Raw genomic sequence first — 21,531 nt, forward strand, 5'->3', positions numbered from 1 at the left:
TTTTCGATTTAATCACTGCTCTCCTTTATACTTTGCTCTTGCTAAATGCCTGACTTTGCCTCTATAGACTATTCAAAATCCATGTGTCTTGCTTACCTTTTTTTCTTCCATGGCATGCACAAACCTTTCCATATCTATCTCTGCCGTCTTTTGTACCATTTAGTTTTTTTTGTATTGGTTTTATATGTTCTCACTCCATGGATCCGCTTTACTTCTTATTGTCCACTCTATATACCACTATTTGTTTCCTTTAGTATGCATCTGTGCGCCTTTCATCTGTAACCTGTCCATCTTGTGCCTTTTCTAGTTTTTGCCCATCGCCTTTAAAAAACTGCTATACAGATATTTATAGTCCTCGTGCAATGTACCGTGATTACGTTTTAAACTACCTTCATCGTTAGTGCCTTTGTTTGTAAGGTTTGCCTTGCACAGATCTTCTGTACTATAACAAACAAAATCAATTAATTAATTCATTTGTTAATGGATTATTATTAATTAAAAGTGGTGCATGGAAGACAAAGATATACATGAAACAATTCCCATCTATTGAATACAAAGTATACATTCACATATAGGAAAGTAAATGCCATTGCTTAGTTTGTGAAAGAAAAAGTGCAGGTGCCGAAATCTTGCTTATAAACCTCCTGCTGTTATACATAAACGTCGGTGCATGGAATACCAAGGGTGGTCATTTCAAAACAGCCTCTTTAATCTAGTTCCAATGGTAGTTGGTGATCTTTGAATGTGGTGGAGACTAAATAAGTCAACTGAATTGCACCGAGTGAGCAAAGAGATCAAGTCTTATTTCCTCAGAAGGGTTTCAAAGAGTTATAACCCTGAAAAAGCTTGACAACAATGGGTCCAAATAGTGTATTTGCCTAAACACTGTTGAAAGCTTGTAGAAGATTGTCCCTATAATGTGGTTCACACATATGCAGATGAACCATCTACTTGTCCTGGATCTTTTTGAATGCTGCCAAAAGATTTCACTAAATTCTTCACTGTGCCCCAGCACCTCATGCCAGACTTGTAAAGTCCAAGACTGCTCCTAGGGTGATTCAAACATTGCCTTGTAGCCAACCTTTATGTGATCAGTGTGTCTTGTATACCAAGGTCCTAAATGATGATGGTGGACCACTCTATAGACATGTTGACAAAATGAGATGTAGGTGTTGCCTGTCGTTGGGTTTCATTTTACACAGTTCTAGGTGTGCCCATCATCAGCTGGAAAATGTGTGTTAACTCTCATAGTTTTCGCCTCAGTGCCCTAAGGTGAAAAATTGGGGTTGCTAGAGCATTTCTGGGGCCACAGTTAGAGGAATTTGAGTCAGGTGAGGTGATAGTGGTAAATGAGATAAGGGACTTTGACTTGTCATTGTCAGAATTCAGGCTCAGGAGGTTCAAAGTCTTTCAATTTTATGCATATCCGATTTCAGGTTAGTGGTTTATGTCTTTCTACAGTCAACCTCTTCCGGGACTTGACGCCTATAAAGGTAATGTTCACTTACTTGAAAATGCTTCTCCCCTAGTTTGTTTCTGAAGCTGTTGCCACTGCCCTAAGGAATGTGCTGAGCATATGGTTACCTTATGTGCTGTTTCTGAACTCTGTGAGTAACTACGCGCAGGAGCACGTGTAACTTTGTTTAGCTTGTTGGTGTCCAAACGTGCAGAAGCATGTTGATACCTCTTTTGCTTTACCCATGTCACATGCACAGGAGCGCATGTAACCTTGTGGACCTTGCTGTGAGCCATACTCACAGGAGTGAGTTTAACTTTGTGTACCTTGCTGTGTACCATAAGCGTAGTAGCACTTTTACCATTGTCCAACTTGTTGGTGTCCACAGACGCAGGAGTGCCCTGACACTGCCTTTTCTCATTCTTTTCTAGACATGTAGGAGCATGTTTGACATTTATTTTCTCACTGGTGTCCACATGTGCAGGAGCACACTGACACTGACTTTTCCTATCCGTTCATACACCTGGGAGCACGTTTTACAATGATCTTTTCACTGGCATCCACAAATGCAGGATTGCGCTGACACAGTTTTTTTCCTATCGTTTCACATGTGCAGGGGCGCTTTTTACATTGATTTTCGTGCTGGTGGCCACATGCGCAGGAATGCGCTGACACTGCCATAAGTGCGTTTTCATTTTAGATAGGTGTCTATACATGTAGGAACACATGGACACTGCTATATACATGCAGGAGAGCGTTGATATTACTTTATTAATTTGCACTTCTGAGTATCGCATTTCCACAGCCAACCACCACAGACATTTCCTAAATGACTCTCCTTAGATGTGGGTGGGAGAACATAGGGTTGGGGTGATACGATTCATGAATACTGTACTTGTTCATCCTTATTAAAGGTCCTGCAACTCTTACCTGCAGGAACCACTACAATGAAATCCCAGGACTTGCTTCCTGTGCTCTAGCCTCCTTCCTTGTCTGGGTTACATGCTATTACAAGTAAGGGGAAAAGGGTCTGGGGAGTTTGTTCATGTTGTCTCTGCGACATCATATCATGGACAGAAGGTAAGGTTCATGTGATTTGACAGTCAGTTTGATTGATTGGTTTATTTACTACCAAAATATCTGTCTCGCAGATGGTCCATTATTAGAGTAGCTATTGCATCTCCTCTGAATAATTTGACTAATGTATGTTTTATCTTCTCATTGCAGGAATCACAAATTTGTTCACGCGGTTCAACTTGCTTCTTGTGGTGGGCTATACCAGGAACCTCCAGACCCCCATTACTCCTGCCATCCCAACCAGGCTGTTGCTATCTGGGTTTTTTCCTGGATCTACGGCAATAATCGGTTTCTGGGCAGTGATGGATGACGTTATTTACCGATGGCAGTCTAGGCCCCTGGGTAATACAATACTCTAATTGCATAATCAGGTTACTCTCTTTAGATAATTGACTCTCCTACTGTAGATAACTGGTGAAGTTAAGTTTTACTCCAAGTAGTTTTGCAACTGTGTAAGGTACAGCTTCCACACAGTACACTTATGCCCTCATTCATGGTATAAAAACTAATGTTCATTCAGTGCCTACACCAGGATTCAATTTCAGGCACAAATACCATCTACCGTTGGTGTGTGTGCACCCATGAGTTTCACCATGCAAAAACTGACTCACGTCATGAAGGCAAACTGTACAAATTCTAGCTTTGTGCATGTCATTTTGAAGGTTTGGAGCGCAGAATAGTGCAGTGACTACGTGCCTCTGAATTATTACACTAGGGCATATCTAACTTTTAGATCAGCCCTTAGAAACATGGGCAATGTATGAACCCAAACAATTTTTAAGTGTGTATGTGGTGAGGAACTGCGATCCAAAGTAATATCATGGTCACTGACTAATGTTTGTATGGTGTTGTAAGTGAAAAGGATTGTGAGGAATATCTTTGTAAATGCACGGATCTCTGTTGACTTATAACACCGTTTACAACCACAGGGCAGTAGAATATTAATTCCAGATAGAATGCTCCAATGTAGTTTCATACTGGATCGTCAGTGCAAGTGGCACAACACAGTAGACTTGAACTGAGCAAGCTGGGAATCTCCCCAAATTGTCAGAAAGCACACCCCAAAACTCCATCAATCATAAGCAAAATGGTACCTACAAGATCTAGTCCACCGTCACAGTTGTAGTATACAGTTAATGGTGTTACCACGGTCTGGTGGTAAGTGACAAGGCAGGCACAGCACAAAGTTCAGTGGCAAACCAGTTACAGGTTGCATGGTTAAAAATCCCTAATGCAGTGTCCATGAGTACACTTGCTCTCAATTTTCTCACTTTGGCTGACTGGGTATGTTTACTTTTACAGGACACCCTTCTCACTAGTCACCTGATGATAGACCTACATGATACTATCTGATGCTCACAGAGTGCCAGAATCTATTGGTTGTGGTGCTCATTCTATCAGGGGTAACTATCATCCCCATGACCACGCTATGATACCACTAACAGTTGAGGCAGATGATTATTAGCAGCAGGGTACAATTCTTTTTGCCTGGGGCCTTTTTGAGATATTACCAACCCACTTGCCCATTTAAATCTGTGTTTTGTTATGACTGGGTCCCTTGACTACCCATGATTGTAAGTGGTGTGCACAAGAGTTCTTGGATGCTTTAGAGATGCTTTAGAGATGGCCTACTTATGATTGTGTTCTCCTCTTCGCATGAGTAGCCCTCAAGGTTGCAGGGTGCTCCATGGGGTTTACTTGTAGCCTGTGCTGATGTTGCCCTTCTTCCCTGCATGTTCCCTGGTACTGCTCCTTCCTTTCTCCTTCTCTTCACTGTAAAGTCAGGTACATGTATTTGGCCATCAATTCACATCCACTTAATGAAGCAGCCCGCTCCTTTAGTTTATTTTCTCAAGATTGGCTCCCCATGAAAATTTGAAACCTACTTTGAATGTGAGCGGCTAGTTGGCTGGAAACCACCTGCAACTGTATAGGATATAGGCTGATCCCTCAGACTTAACCACAGTTCACATTATACTTGAAGATGTTCTACACACCTGTGTAGAGTGAGGCTAAGGCCAGAGGTAGAATATTTGCCTGTTGTATGTGGACGGTCATGGAATGTACTCCAGGACTGAGATCAGTATTTGCTGCTGCACCCTGAAGGAAGGGAAGGCTGGATAATATCTTTCTGTTTAAAAAACAGAGCTGAAACCCATACCCCAGGTGCACTTTTGTGAGGAGGTTTGGCAGTATCATATCTAATGAGAGAGAAGGTAAAGGAACTGTTCATACAGCTTCCTGAATGTAGTGCTGAGTGGATCTGAAAAGCATAAAAGAGTAACATCCTTGTTGATCATCAATGTATCTCTGCTTCCCTGCATGTTAGTGCTGAAGAAGCATGAATCCTATTTGCCTCATGCCTATCCCTGCATATATTTGTCCTCAAAATGGCACTGAATAAAAGCATGTGGCCCATATGCATGGTGCCAACCACTGCTCCCTTGTCTGCCTGAAGCTGCACTAGTGAGGAGCATGTGGTTTTTCTTCTATGTGCACCCTCTATGCTTTTGACTCCAAGAGGACCTGTAGAAGAGAAGGGATACCCTCTGTGCCCCTGTGATCACCGCTGCAAGCTGTTTCCTCAAGGGGCTCTAGCCACTGCTGAACTATTTTTTTCTAAGCCGCAATGGAGAAGTATAAGGACGTGTGCGCTTGAATAACTGCAGAATAACTGTTTACCGAAGTGATTTTTTGACCACAGTTATGCTGTTGTTCCGTCCCCAGCAGCAAAAGAGAATTGGGAGGACATAAGCCCCTTGTGACATCCTACGTTTTGCTAAGGCTAACAACAAGCATCATCTGTGACTGGCTCAACTCTTGATCATTGTAGTTTTGACATCACGCACAAATAGTGTATTACCTCACTTTGGACTGAGTAAGTTAGCGAGTGGTTAATATTTAAATAATAAACCCCTATGCTGTCATTGGCTGAACTCTTTGGATAAAAAACGTGTTTGACTACAGCATATGTATCCAGGCCTTCCTGAATTAATAGATTAATCCATATAGTTAACACAATACACTCAGAGACAGATAATTATGTTATAGAGTGCGCTGGAATTACCAAGCAATTTCCTTAAATGCAAATGACGACTTGCTTACTACTCTAGAATAATAACACTGCTTGTAGAATATATTTGTTGTGACTAATGATTGTTCTTATTGACCTAAACATTCTACCCCGCCCCCCACTCCAAGAGTAGGGCTTGAGTTTTAGGCCTTGCTAACCCCTGCAAATTAAATGGGTTTAGAGTCTTGGCTAATTTCTACATTTCCAAAAGTCAACGCCACAAACAAGAGAACTGCTGGTTTTCGAAATGGTTAACACCAACAGTAGGTCCATAAGTACAGCAAACTTCTTTACCCATATCATGTGAATGGCTAGCTGAGGAAGGGATTTATGGGCGCCAGGAGAAGTCACATAATCTGTGACAGTCACTGGATACACTAGGTACCAACAGGAACTTTCAACCTTGGATTTTGTGTCAGGGTCCTGCTGCACCCTCAACCAGTCCAGATGGTTCCCCAATCAAGGTGACCGACTTCGTTCACCTAAATACAAATTAAAAACACCTTTATGTCCCTGTCAGTGAAGTTGGTGCCAACAATCAATATATCCACAACTCAGCTTCTACTGTCAAAGCAGTAGTCCCCCTCAATTATCGGTGGGATGTAATGCAGACTCACCACATTCAAGTCAGAAAATACTCCTGCAGTCCACTGAACCGTCCGTTTACTTTTAGAAGCCCCTGGTGACACCAGCGTTACCAGGCTTTAGTCTGAAGGTCTTTGCTCTCAAACGTCTGTTCATGAGCCACCTTCCCTCTACACAACCACCACTCCTTTTCTCCCAGTGCACCTATCAGGACAACTTCCTCTAAATTCCTAGCCATGTTGCCAGGTCAAGCCTGCCAAATTTTACCAGGGGATAAGTGTGCAATATGTACAGTACCATGAGGATTTTCGTGCGTTAGCACCAGAATCTCCATGTTATTCCCCAACAACTCAGAACAGATGCTATTTATCACACCAGATAAATATTGTACCTTGGAATTTTGTGATTAATAAGGTGCAATAAATAACACCTTGATTCTGACACACTGGGACTCACTGATCTCAAAGGCTGTAGGCTGGAGGACGGGAACACCCTAGTGCAGATTCATTAGTGAGTATCCATCTTGAAGCTTACTATGTCACGCCCCTTAGGCTTCAGACTTCAAAACTCTTTTGATAGTGCTTCAACATAGAATACATTGGTTGATATACATTTGAGGTCCCTACTAGATGGATTCATTTAGCTCACTTCAAGTGCTGATTTATGTTTGAACACACCATGCAAAACAAACTTGAGACCTCTTCATTCTCAGTTACAATGCTCATCAAACTATGACAAGGTATAATGAGTGTGTAAAAAGCATTTGATCACCTGGTTGGAGGGTCACTATGTTGTATGAGATATATTGCATGGCAAAATGATTGCATTCCTACATCAGCAAACTCTATTTCATCAGGGTAAGTAGATGTGGAGCTAAATAGTAAATAATAACTTCCTTTTATAATGCAGTGGTAGAAGATGTTGTGGATACAATACATTTATAGGTCTATATTGTTCACAAGGAACATGGGAACTGGCTTTTCCTTCTTCTGATTTTTTTTCTAAAAGGAGATGTTTGTGGTAACATGTTTATTTTTTCCACTGCAATAGGACACTGCAGGAAAGATAGAATCTTTGCATGTTTCTACACAATCTGAGCCCAAAGCAGTTTCTAAACAAACTTACATTAAACTGATTCTAATTCTTTTTTGCAAAAAATACTGTCTGCTTTTTGTGTTTAATTTCACACTACAGGTTCTGTGTTTCTTCTTCTTGACTACAATGTACATGACAGCAGGATACTAAGAATTTAGGAGGTTGTTGGGAAGGGGATGCTACGACAATGTATTACATTGAAAAAATACCCCCGTTGCATTTTATAAGGATATTGCAGTTTCACAGTCCCATAAACTTGTAAAGAAACTCAGCCTTTAGCCTTGTTCCGCTATATGGCCATGGCCTCCACAGTGCCTGGCAATATCTTTAAACTGTACAGCAGATGTTATTTTACCCTGTGATGTATGGCAGGTTGTATTTTATTCCATTTGTAAAAGGAAGCACAATTAATGGTATGTCCGGTGAGTACTCACCAATAGGGGTCCGTGATGTGAATTCGGGGTCGAAGTGAAAGGTGTCTTCTGGTCGCCCAACTGCAGGCTTGAACGGTGGCTTGATTTCCTTTCTGTACAATTTCTACAAAATGAACAATATGATGCTAATTATTAGGAAAGACCCGCCTCTTACAGAGGCTTTTCCCTAAGCAACTACGATACCTTAATCCAAAACACATACATTTATTGTTCTATTTCATTGGTACCTTTATAAACCTAAAATGTTAGAAATTAACATCTGCTATATAAAGCCTTGAGTAGTGCTTAATCAAAAATAGTCCAAACCTTTAATTAATATGTTAAATAAGAGCAGCAGAACACCACAGCCCTAAGCTAGAGCAAGGCTCTTACGTCGCATTCACCCCCATTCCAAAAAGGGGGATTATCACATAGGCACTTGGCAGAGAACCTGTGTCCCAGTGGGTTTCCTACCTTTGTTAAATCAGAATAATTTGAAGGCCTCTTTCTACACAGTTGAGAGTAATCTAGACTTTTTAAATCTTACTTGGCTACAGTAGAAATTCACAGCCATGCAGAGTTTTCATATGCATATATTTGTTCTACATTTTCAAAAAGGACATCATATACTTTAAAAAACAGTAAGAAGACGAACACTAGCATATTCGGCTCACATGATAATAATGCATAGTACATCCTGAAAGTTTAAAATCGATGGGATTGTCATCTAAAGTTTAGGGTGTAACTTGCTGCAGGTACACCTAAAAAGCAATCTCAGATTCTGTCTCTGGAGGATGCATGTTTTTAGGTCTGGCATTTAAAACCACTTGAGATGCCTCAACTGACTATTGTTTCCCTCAAAGAATCATACATAAAATGCATTCTTGGAGTTCCTTTTGGCCAGCAGGCATAATCCATTGGTCTCCTAAATTGTCATTCACCTTTTGCTTCTGCCCACCACGGTATGCACCATGGGCAACAGGTCAGGCACTTAGCCCATTGGATCCCATCACTTTGACCTACTGCACAAAGCCTGCGAACATAGGTCCCATTTACTTACATACAGCCCCTTTCTCCTCAGTGGCAACGCAGTTCAAAGTGTGTATTTTTATTTAAATGTATTTAATTATTATATTCACTTTAACCCCTTCCCCGCCATGGACGTAATGGTTACGTCCATGGCAGCGCCCGTGTGGCGCCATGGACGTAACCATTATGTCCTGCTAGCGCTCCTCCCGAGGGCCAAAGGCCAGGGTTGAAAGGGGAATCCCTTCCCCTTCAACCCCCGACCCCCCCACAGAGCCTCCCCGTGATCGAAAGAGAAATGCTATTGTTATTAGGCCGATATGCCCCCAGGGGGGGGCAGAAACCTCTAGGCACAAGGGCAAATTTTATTTTGTGTTTTTGTTTTGTTTGTTTGTTTTCTTAGAGATGGGGAGCAACCAATTAGGCAAGGGGGCAGATTGGCTAATTTTAGGTCAATCTGCCCCCAGTGGGGCAGAAACCACTTGGCACCGGGGATTTTCTTTTTGGTGCCAATGTCACGCAGGGCGAGCGACCCCGTAGGCAAGGGTCGCTCACGGGCAGGGTTTGGGGGGAGGGGGGGCAAATTCATTTTAGGCCATTTCTGCCCCCCCGGGGGCAGATCGGCCTATTGTTATTAGGCCGATCTGCCCCCAGGGGTGGCAGAAACCTCTAGGCGCCAGGGCAAATTTTTTTTTGTGTTTTTTTTTTTTGTGTTTGTTTTTTTAGAGATGGGGAGCGACCCATTAGGCAAGGGTTGCTCCCCTGGGGGGCACATTGTATTTAGACCATTTCCGCCCTTGGCCGATTTTAGGTCAATCTGCCCCCAAGGGGGCAGAAACCACTAGGCACCGGGGATTTTGTTTTTGCCGCCGATGTCACGCAGGGGGAGCGACCCCGTAGGCAAGGGTCGCTCCGGGGGGGGGGTTGGGGACAAATTTATTTTAGCCCATTTCTGCCCCCCCTGGGGCCGGCTGAGCTAGAGGCCAAAATCCACAGGTAGGCACTGTTTTCTATGAAAAAATGTGATGTGTCCACATTGTGTTTTGGGCCATTTCCTGTCGCAGGCGCTAAGCCTACCCACACAAGTGAGGTATCATTTTTATCGGGAGACTGGGGGGAACGCTGGGTGGAAGGAAATTTGTGGCTCCTCTCAGATTCCAGAACTTTCTGTCACCGAAATGTGAGGAAAACTTGTTTTTTGAGCCAAATTTTGAGGTTTGCAAAGGATTCTGGGTAACAGAACCTGGTCAGAGCCCCACAAGTCACCCCATCTTGGATTCCCCTAGGTCTTTAGTTTTCAAAAATGCACAGGTTTGGTAGGTTTCCCTAGGTGCCGGCTGAGCTAGAGGCCAAAATCTACAGGTAGGCACTTTGCAAAAAACACCTCTGTTTTCTTTAAAAAAATGTGATGTGTCCACGTTGTGTTTTGGGGCATTTCCTGTCACGGGCGCTAGGCCTAACCACACAAGTGAGGTATCATTTTTATCGGGAGACTTGGGGGGATGCTGGGTGGAAGGAAATTTGTGGCTCCTCTCTGATTCCAGAACTTTCTGTCACCAAAATGTGAGGAAAATGTGTTTTTTTAGCCAGATTTTGAGGTTTGCAAAGGATTCTGGGTAACAGAACCTGGTCAGAGCCCCACAAGTCTCCCCATCTTGGATTCCCCTAGGCCTCTAGTTTTAAAAAATGCACAGGTTTGGTAGGTTTCCCTAGGTGCCGGCTAAGCAAGAGGCCAAAATCTGCAGGTAGTCACTTTGCAAAAAAACACCTCTGTTTTCTTTCAAAAAATGTGATTTGTCCACGTTGTGTTTTGGGGCATTTCCTGTTGCGGGCGCTAGGCCTACCCACACAAGTGAGGTATCATTTTTGTCGGGAGACTTGGGAGAACATAAAATAGCAAAACAAGTGTTATTGCCCCTTGTCTTTCTCTACATTTTTCCCTTCCAAATATAAGAGAGTGTGTAAAAAAGATATCTAATTGAGAAATGCCCTGTAATTCACATGCTAGTATGGTCACCCCGGAATTCAGAGATGTGCAAATAACCACTGCTCCTCAACACCTTATCTTGTGCCCTTTTTGGAAATACAAAGGTTTTCTTGATAGCTATTTTTCACTCTTTATATTTCAGCAAATGAATTGCTGTGTACCTAGTATAGAATGAAAACGCACTGAAGGGTGCAGCTCATTTATTGGCTCTGGGTACCTAGGGTTCTTGATGAACCTACAAGCCCTATATATCCCCGCAACCAGAAGAGTCCAGCAGACGTAACGGTATATTGCTTTCAAAGATCTGACATTGCAGTAAAAAGTTACAGAGTAAAACGTAGAGAAAAATTGCAGATTTTTTCACCTCAATTTCAATATTTTGTTTTTTCAGTTGTTATTTTCTGTAGGAAACCCTTGTAGGATCTACACAAATTATCCCTGGCTGAATTCAGAATTTTGTCTGCTTTTCAGAAATGTTGCGGTTTCTGAGATCCAGCATTGGTTTCATGCCCATTTCTGTCACTGACTGGAAGGAGGCTGAAAGCACACAAAATCGTAAAAATGGGGTATGTCCCAGTAAAATGCCAACATTGTGTTGAAAAATTGGATTTTCTGATTTAAGTCTGCCTGTTCCTGAAAGCTAGGAAGCTGGTGATTGTAGCACCGCAAACCCTTTGTTAATGCCATTTTCTGGGGGAAAACCACAGGCCTTCTTCTGCAGCCCCTTTTTCCCATTGTTTTGAAAAAAACGAAATTTTCACTGTATTTTGGCTAATTTCTTGGCCTCCTTCTGGGGAACCCACAAAGTCTGGGTACCTCTAGAATACCTAGGATGTTGGAAAAAAAGGAAATAAATTTGGCGTGGGTAGCTTATGTGAACAAAAAGTTATGAGGGCCTAAGCGTGAACTGCCCCAAATAGCCAAAAAAAGACTTGGCACCTGAGGGGGAAAAGGCCTGGCAGCGAAGGGGTTAAAACCCGCTTATTTTTTTGTCTGCACTCCTTTTAAAGATTGTTACAAAGTGCTTAATGGACATTTTAACATTGCAGCTGCATGTCATTTGAGTGCCTGGTTAGATGATAATTTATTCTCAATAATAGTAATAAGATGCATGAGGCAAAGTTTGTGTTTAAAAGAATAACACTAGTAAGAGAGCTACATCAGTGAAAGTTGTTTACATGTCAAATGTTTAGTGTAAGCATAAGGCTGCCATGTTTATGTGAATGTTTTAGTTTTTTCCTTTTCTTTTAGTGGCATTTGTTTGTAATAAAAACATAAAAGAAATATCCTTCACACAATCCTGCTGAGGAGAGACGCATTGACTTTGCCAATGCTTACTTTCTTTTGAGCTCAGGGGCATAATGGAATCCTTCTCCCTATGTCCACATTAAAAGCTAGACACAATCTTATGATATAACATTTATTGGCTTTGGTACTAAAAAGCTTATGTTCTTAACAATATAATGAAAGTTCTTTCACCTTAATGATAAAATAGGACATCAAAAAGACAATATTGCTGTACGCCAATTCATGAAACCAGACCCACTGCATGCAATAGGAGACCAATACTACACAGTATATGCACATTATAGATAGCCAGCAAAACACAAAATTCACAGTGCCTGCAGCAATGTGGTTCTAACACGATGTTGTAGATGGGTTGCAAAAAATGCTACCTTATCTTTCACAAAATAGTATTATATCACTCCCCGATAAGCCTGAAAGGTGTTGCTGTCTTTACATTTCAGGCCCTTAGATATAGCATCATATGCATAGCTTTACTCAGGTCTTCATCATCCCTTCAGATGTAACTAACCTACTGACTTTTCCCTTAACACATGCAGTTCTTTGACTTCAGCCACCTCCCTTTCCTACTTTACCCTCATTTCTTTTTTTCACCCTCTTTTGTCCAAACCACTGCCATTCTTTTTCTCACTACGCCTCATCATCCATCTCTATCTTGCTCAGTCTCCTCTCTATGTCTGGCCCCTCCTCTTTCTTTTTTGAGCTTCTAAAAGATGTTTATCTGTGAGGTTGTAAGTCCAGTTAAAATGTAGTATATATTCAACAAGTAACATTGTTTGAGCATAATGTTCAAATGTAAGAAACCTCTCATATAAAAATATAAATAAACACGCACAATGGAGAAAGGAAAGGATAAGGGAGAATAAAACGTTATGGATGGAAGATAGTAAATCATTTTCAATAAATAGCTAGTGAATGTTAAGTTTGTAATAAAGACAATGAATGAACAATATAATACATTATGATGAAATACGTGAAAGCTTTAAAATCAAAAATGTCATACTTGTATAATATATTAGGAAATAAACATTAGAATAAAACAATTTAAAGAAGGTTCGACACTTTGGCCATCATTTCGACCCTGGCTGTCCGAAGACTGCCAGGGCTGTGGTGGCGGTCTCACTGACGATGGGCCTGCGGTGAAGACCGTCACATTACGCGTGTGACGATTTGACCTCTGCCAAACTGCCACATTCCCACTGGTACCGCCAAGATGGTAGGACAGCCGGGCCGGAGAACAGCACCTCCGGGCCGGCTGTCCATTGAAGACTGCCAGTAGTATTAGGAGTCGCCTGTCCGCAAGGGATTCCGTGGCGGTAGCACCTCCATGAAAACCCTGGTGCAAAGGCTGCCGGCGACAGGAAATTCCTTTCTTGTCACCAGCAGACGACTTCCCCAACACCGTTTGACTCCCTGACCTGCCCACCCCCCTTCCATGACAGCACCACCCTCCCCGCATACACACACCCACACGCACCCCGTATACACGCATTCACCAACACGCATACATACAATCATTCACTTGCACCAACAGACACGCATTCACACAAACATACCAGCATGCACTCACTTCAATAATCACACAAGCATACACACTTACATTCACACACATGCAGACACACTCACAGTCATACATGCATACACACTTACATTCACATACGCACACATAACACTCCTCACCCTCCAACCCCCCCTCCCCTGTTGGATGATCGACTTACCTTGTCAGGTGAGGGAACGGGACTCGGTGCTTCTACTGCCGACAGTGCCACACCATCAGGGCACAGCCATGCAGTATTACTGCTCATCTTGTGGCAGAAACCCCTCAGTAATCGTAATATGGCGGTTTCTGGCACCCGCAGCTTCGGTGGTCTATGTAAAAGACCACCGAAGTTGTAATAAGAGCCTTTGTCAGTAAAGCAGTTATGTATGCAATATGGCATAATTATTAAGATTAATAGTTATAGGACACAAGGATAATCTCTTTTGATATGAAGGGAGACAGGGAATATATACATTATATGAAATCTGTGATCATAGCGAACATCATACAACTAAATCTGAAAAGGAAACGTGATAAGGATTTTATTCAATTCTTTGCAATTTGCTGAAAAGCAACTTAAAATAAAGTAAACTATGGCATTATATTGAGAAAAAAAAATACAAAAAAATCCAATACCATGAAAGACTTCCCAAAAATGCATGGATAACATTGAAAGTGATGTTAAATTGAAAAATAAGATTAATCTGGTCCCTATATTTTTTACAAAAATTAATGTGCCAAAAAAAAGAGAATAGAATAAGTGTTGTAATAAGTAGAACATTCATTACAAGGCCAACAAAGTTTGGGAAATTAGAATTCATTATATTTAGAATTTATTAGAGTTATCAAAAGTCAATTATACATACAGAATAGAGTTTGGGCAATATTTGAGGCACAGGAAGATTTTCTGATCGCAAACTAATGTTTGCTCTACCAATCCCACTGTTATTTCTGCTGTGCTATCCCTTTTTATCCCCTCCTACTTCCCTTTCTGCCTCCCATCCTCTCTCCACATTCACCCTTTTCTCCCTATGACCTCATCTCTTCCACCTATATTCTGGATCTCACTCTCTTCTCTCCATATCAATCAGCACACCAGAGCACAACATCAGACAGCCACATCCCATGACAACACCGCACATATATACACACTCACCTGTAGTTTATACACCTTTGCACTCTCTCTATCCCACTCAGCATTGTACAGCATCTCAGAGATAGTAGACATCTCTTACACTTGTGCAAAAACACTGCATTATTCCATGTGTCACACAGGACAAATAGACAGAACTCCCAATCTCTCAAACTCAAACAGAAGTCATGCATTTACTGTAGAAACTCACAACTTTTCAGGTCAGGGTGCATACCGGTGGTCGGGTCTTCTGCTGTCCAATGTATGGCCTTTTTTTTCTGAAGCCGCAATTTCAGCACACAGTGGGATATGTGATAGGCAAGTGCCCTCGAGAAGCTGCCACTTCTCAGGAGGAAAAAAACAGCTGAATAAACCTCCTTGCTGGACAAAGACTTCAAAGGATTGAAGAAAACCATGAATGCGGAACACAACTGTGGAATTCTTCAAAAGTGAGGTGTCAAGATCAGCAGGTAGGGGAGGTGATCACACAAGTCAAGGAAGTCTTTGTTGCTACACAACCTCCAACCAGACTGAAGTCTTTATGTAGTAAAAGAACCTGAAATAGAAATTACATCAGGCACCACATGACATCAGAAAGGAATCAAGGAAAAAACAGCCAAGATGGAAAAGTCAAAGAAAGGGGAATCAAAACCTGAACCATACACGTTGCAGAACAGCCTAAAAGGAAGCTGGAAACCCTTAAGTAGGTGATTGCCATTTTGGAGCTTGAGGAATAAGGAGCTGCAGCCGAGGAACACGATGTAAGGCAGCCCCAGGTAGTGAAACTCACAGCCTGCAGCATTTCTTGAGACCCAGGAATCATGGGTCCACACAGGGTATTCCTGTTCTCAGGTGAGCAGGAAGCCAAGATGCCACAGTCGCAACAGTATATCCCCTCCCAAGGTCCCAGACTTGTCAGGAAAGGCCAGAAAAAATTGATGAACCAATCTAAGTGCATGGACTGAAGAGTCAGAAACCCAAGAATGCTCACTAGCAGGATAGCCCTTCCAACAAACAATCTGACTAACTTTGTACTATGCTTCTCCATCTACCATAAGAGGAGGTGAAGGAGAACTCTGACAAAAAGGATCAGATTCAAAAGGCTTCATCTGTGAGACATGAAAGTAGGATGAATGTTCCAAGAGTTAGGAAGTTGGAGCCAAGAGACCAATTAATCAAGGCTAAAACCGGGCCAGCAATTTTCAAGTGGGCAAGAACCTGGCAGATAGCCCAGCTTTCTCTCCGACCTTAAAGTTTAGGATCAGTCTTTTTAATCTGTTGGTTTTAGTCTTCATAGCAGTGGTAGAGCATTGTAAATTCTGAGCAATCACTTAACTTTCAGAGTGAAGTCCTTATAGGAAACCAGCAGCAGCTGGCACAAGAAGAGTGAACAGATGAGAAGACAGAAATGAGGATGGAAACCCTGGACACAACAGAATGGAGAAACCTTGGTAGTAATGTGAACAGAGTTGTACTCTGCTAATGGGAATGTTGGATCTGGCCCTTTTACAGTCATCTCCAAACATTTTGCCTTCTTCCTCCTATGTTTTCCAACCCTTTTTGTTGGCATTAGTGCTGTGAGCACTTTACCACTGCTGATCAGTGCTAAAGTGCATGTGCTCTATCTTCTAAACTTGGTATGATTGGCTTACACCCGATTGGCACATTTATTTATTTTACCTGTAAGTCCCTTGTACAGTGGTATCCTATACCCAGGGCCTGTAATTAAATAAAAATAAATTAGTGGGCCTACAGCGCAGCTTGCACCACCCACTGAAGTAGCCTTTCAGACCTGTCTCAGGCCTGCTACTGTATGTGCAGTTTACTGCCACAGGGACATGGCATCTAAATTTACTTGCCTGGACTTGAATTCCCCTTTTTCTACATATAAGTCACCCCTAAGGTAGGCCCTAGCTAGCCCCATGGGCAGGGTGCTGTGTGAGTAAAAGGCAGGACATGTGCCTGGTTGTGTAGCCTGTCCTGGTAGTGACAAACAGCCTACTTGGTCCCTCGCTACTTTAAGTGCTGCTTTCTCATAGTATTGCTTTAGAAATGCCCTAACATATGTCTAAGTGGTATTGTCTAGTGCGTGAGAGGTAGCGTAGGAATGTTTGGTAAGGTTGTAATGGTAGTGAGAAATGCTGCTTACTGGTGTGGGGGGATTTTTTAATTACCATTATATAAATGCCACTTTTATGAAGTGGACATTTCTCTGTGCTTATGACTTTGGTGTTTTGCAGCTTGACTCCATGCTGTGTTTTGGGAAGAGTGACAGCTGGACTTTGTGGATACCTTTCAGACAGACTGTACACAAGGAGGGTGAAGGTGTCACAGAAGTGCATCTGATTATTGAATGGTCTTCCTGGGCTCAGAGAGGGAGAGGTGGGCCGCACCTGCATTTGAAAAGGCTGTTCCATGGCCTCACACAAAGGGTTTGTTTACCCCCCACTGATGTCTGGGGCGTGTGCTGCAGGAGAAAGGGGACCCTCCTGGAACCGGTCAGTACTGGTTGGAACCTTTTCTCCCCCTTTTGTTGGGACTGCAGAAAATAAGTATAAGTAGAGGAGGTCTTCCCCCACATTTTAGAGCCCTTTTGGAACTGAGACCGAACCTCTGCCAGATAGGCTACTGGACTGCACAAAGGACTTATGTGGACTGCCCGTCTGTTTGTTGCCCTGTTGCTTGGCCTCTGCAGGGTGGCACAAAGGACTCATCAAGATAGTTTTTTTTGCTTGTTACCCTGCAGACTAGCCGCCACCCCAGGCTTGGGCTGGACTGGCATTGTTGGGCTGCTGGTGGTGATTGCCTCTACCTGCCTGGGGGGTGCTGGTCTCCCCTTCCACTTCTGTTTGTGACCCCCAGAGTGCCCCTGTGGAGCCCAGCATGTGGGGAGTGCTGTATCCTGCCCCCAGGCCGCACTGCAGCCTTAACATGTGAAGGGCGCTCCCCTTTATCATTTTCATGAGCGCGTGGTGAGAAACATGCTTCTTGCTGCCTACTGGAACACCCTCCAGAGGGGGCCTGTCAGCCATCCAGTGGGGGGAGCAGCAGTACCACACATTGACAATCCCCCCTCTACCAGGAAGAGATGGAAGGCAACCTTGCCTTCCCTTCGCTGGGTCGGAAGGACCGAGTACGGCGTGACAGGCTACTTCCAACCTACAGTGTGTGCTCCGCAGCCACCAGGAACGGACATGCTTATCGAGGACATTGCTGGGGCAATGAGAGGGCACCAGCCCCTTGACCGCAGTGTGGAGAAGGTGAGGAGAGGTGCTGTCCAGCTGCCCCCCCGAGCTGCCGGGGAGCAGAAGCGCTGCCCCATCAAGGAGCCCTCTAGCAAAGCCCCACCTCTGCAGTGGGCGGAGGGAAGTTCGCATCTCTTGGCCTGGGCCAGCTCAGAGGGACCGAGCTTAGCAGGCCCAACAGTGGGGAGTGGTAAGTACCATCTCTCCTCCAATGGAAGCACCTTCACACTACCACCTTCATATAGAAGGTGTTGGTAGTAACTCTTGCCAGGGCTGCATTTTTCCTACTTGATTGCAGTCCTCCTTATGCCAACCTGACTGGATTCCTTGTTATACATACCCTAAAGGGGGGGTTTCCATTACGTGCATTCAGAATGATAACTTGGCATTCATGACATGTTTATTAGGATGTGTACCAGAAGGGATTGTTTCTTCGTTATGTGCATTCATAATAGTGGCTGGGCACCTCGGATAATGTACTTATTGCACCATGTGTATTTCTGGTAATACTGATGACCTGACTTCTGCTTGTGTTGCAGAATACCAGTAACCTATATGTTTACATGACTACTGGTGACTTTAGCAGAGTACTAGTAACTTGTGTGATGTTCTGATAACTGCTTGTGTAGCAGGATATTACTGATACATGTCATTTTTGGTCTAATAATGTCTTATGCAATACAGTTTATTTTTGTATAACTTGGTGTTGGGTTTCCTGTAAGGTGTATTTATTGTGTCACGTATGGTGTGTGTGTTGCGTAAAAGCTTTACACATTGTCTCTAGGATAAACCTGACTGCTTGTGCCTGCCTAGCAAGAGGGTGAGTAGGGGTTATCTTGGGTGGGTAACTCACTCGTGCTGACTAGAGTGGTGGGTTCTGCCTGGCTTATACCCCAGACAACCAGAAACACCATTTATAACATTGGTGGCAGCGGTGGGATAGGACTTGTGCTTTCAAAATACCATTGTGACTCATCATTGCACTAAAAACTACACTTAGAACAATCTGTGTTCTACTACTTTTTTATTCCCCTGTTCTCTCAAACCAGTCATTTTTATTTATTACCCCATTTCATATTCTTGCACTTGGGACTCTCGTTGTTTACACTTGCATTTTATCTTGTCAAAATGGAATCTACCTTTGACCCAGACAACCTGTTGCGCTACAATTGAGGGGAGTTAAAGGGATTCTGCAGGTAAAGGGACATTCCTGTAAGTGAAGGGAATCCACTATGAGGGACCTTCAGAGAGCCCTGTTTAATTTTGAGAAGGCACACTGGGTAACAACTGTAAAGGAGGACAAAGGGGGTTATAGTTCTGGGAGTGACCTTAAGGTTAGTGAGGACTCTGAGTGGGAGGGTCCCCAGTCCACACCCCAGGGGGACAGTGACCCCAGAGAGTTTGAAACAGAGGGACAAGATGACTGGCTGGGACTGCCAGTAGAGAGAGAGGACCCCATAGATATGGAGTCCCTTACTGGCTCCTGTCCTAGGAGCAGGGTCACCTCCCATTCCCTGCTGCCTGAGGAACTCAGAGGTAGGTGGGAAGAGAGAGACCTCAGGTTGCAGCTAGCATGGCTGGCTGTGGAGGAGAGAAGGGCTGAGGTAGAGAAGGCCTTAGTCCAGGAAAGGATGGCAGAGACTGAAAAGGCCTTTGCCAGGGAAAGACTCACCTTTGAGCACAGTCTGAAAAGTCTGGACTCACCAACACTGAAGGTGGAGTCCAGTGGTGGCAGCAATTTTGACAGTTGTGTCAGCGACAATCCCCCTATGCACACAGACTTGGTGCAAGGGTTCAAAAAGGGGAAAGACATACATTAGCAGCTGAGGGAGTATGAAGAAGCTCCGGTAGTGAACGGGATCCCTGGGAAGGACTGGCCTGGGAGCTATATTCCTGAGTAGGGGAGGGATGCCCTACTGGCACTGGAAGGGAGTGACAGGCAAGAGTATCACCTATAAAGGAGACCCTGATGAAGACATATGGCTTCACCCCTGAAGGCTACCGCTTGAGGTTTATAGGCAGCAGAAAGTGGTCTCACCAGTCCTGGGGTGAGTTTGTGGAATAATGCTGCATGACACTCTAAGGATGGGTGAAGGGTAGCACAGCAAACAATTTTGAAGAGCACATGTTCCATTTGCTGTTTTCCAGGGCTGTGTTGACACCTATTGGAGAGTAAGTTCTCTGACCCCAGGAAACTAGCAAAGGAGGGCGACCTCTGGCTGAGTGCAGGAGTTGCTGGTAAGGCACTAGTGACACTAAAGGGACTGACTCAGGTTCTCCTCAGTTGACAGCGGGGGAGGTTCAGAGTATCCCAGACAGGTCCAATAGTGGGGAGGGATACAGGTTCCAGATCGTTCTTTGCCCAGCCACCAACCCTGGAGAGTAACCGGATGGGGACCCAGGGAGGTAACGTAGTTTATACCGGGAGGCCATCCACTGTGGTGGATTCCTTATTGTCAGGAGAACTTGGTGGAGTGACTGGGCCAGCATCCAACCAGTTCAGCTGTCCGGCAGTACAACCCCACAAAGGGGAGTGCAGAAGCCCAGATTGAGGGCTTTAAGGGAGGGTGAGGACCCTCCCCTAACTCCAGTCCCACCTAAGGGTACATACCCTGGGTTGGGGAACCAGGTCCAGAGAAACCCCTTTCGCCTGGGGTAGAGACAGCTGTCATCCGCATCCCTACAGTTTTTTACTCTAGGGGTACCACTCCTGATGGGAGGGTGCAAAACTCTGGAGGGAAGGGTTTGAGGGAGAGGGAGGACTCTCCTCTAACTCATGTCCAGCCCAAGGATACACACCCTGGGTTGGAGAACCATGTCAAGGAAAATGCCCTTGACCTGGGGGTAGAGACAGCTGTTACTAGCATCCATACCATTTTGTCTTCTAGGGGTACCACTCCTGGTGGGAGGGTGTAGATTTCTAGAAGGAGGGGCAAAGGGAGATAGGACTCTTCCCTGACCTCAGTTCAGCCCAAGGGTACGGACTCTGGGTTGGGAGGCCAGTTACAGAGGAACTCCTCTGAGCTGGATGGTGAGCTGAGCAGGACGACTGACACCAGTGCCTTGGCAGTTCTGGATTCTCGGGTGACACTCCTAAAAAGAGGGTACGGAATCCCAGAAGAAGGGGCAAGGGGAGTAAAGTCTCACTTCTTGCCCCTGTCCAGTCTGTGGGCCAGGCCATAGGCTGGGGGACCAATGGCAAGGTAGAACCCCTGAACTTGGGCGAAATGGAGTGGAGAGAGAAAGTTATGAACCTGGGGTTACCGCCTACCACTCAGAGAGATTGCAGAGACCAGAGGCCCCTGGATGACATGTGACCTGGCTCTGGCCACAGACAACTAGGGAGCCTCCATGGGTTAGCTTAGATTGTCTGTGAAGCATAGACAGATGGATCCAATTGGGTTCAGATTGGCGTAGAACTGGAACGTATCCCCACAGTTCCGAGCCAGGGTCCATGTTCTATCACCTTAAGAAGGGATGCCCATTAAGGTATTTATTGATCTCCCCTGGCTTTAGGCTGGTGGGACATTGTTTTGGACTTGAGCCTTTTTATGGGGTCATCATCAAACTTTTTACCTTCCTCCTCCTATTTTTTGT

General features: G+C 44.1%; 1 protein-coding gene across 1 annotated transcript in view; it reads right to left on the reverse strand.

The window, feature by feature from the left end:
- The window catches only part of RPS6KA2 (ribosomal protein S6 kinase A2), a 1,517,835-nt gene that overhangs the window by 402,938 nt on the left and 1,093,366 nt on the right, over positions 1–21,531 (reverse strand). The window contains exon 12 of the mRNA XM_069234488.1: positions 7,721–7,823. Within this exon, the coding sequence (XP_069090589.1) occupies positions 7,721–7,823 (103 nt within the window). The remainder of the gene's footprint in view (positions 1–7,720; positions 7,824–21,531) is intronic.

The sequence above is a fragment of the Pleurodeles waltl genome, chromosome 5 (assembly GCF_031143425.1).
Source record: "Pleurodeles waltl isolate 20211129_DDA chromosome 5, aPleWal1.hap1.20221129, whole genome shotgun sequence".
NCBI classification, from domain to species: Eukaryota; Metazoa; Chordata; class Amphibia; order Caudata; family Salamandridae; genus Pleurodeles; species Pleurodeles waltl.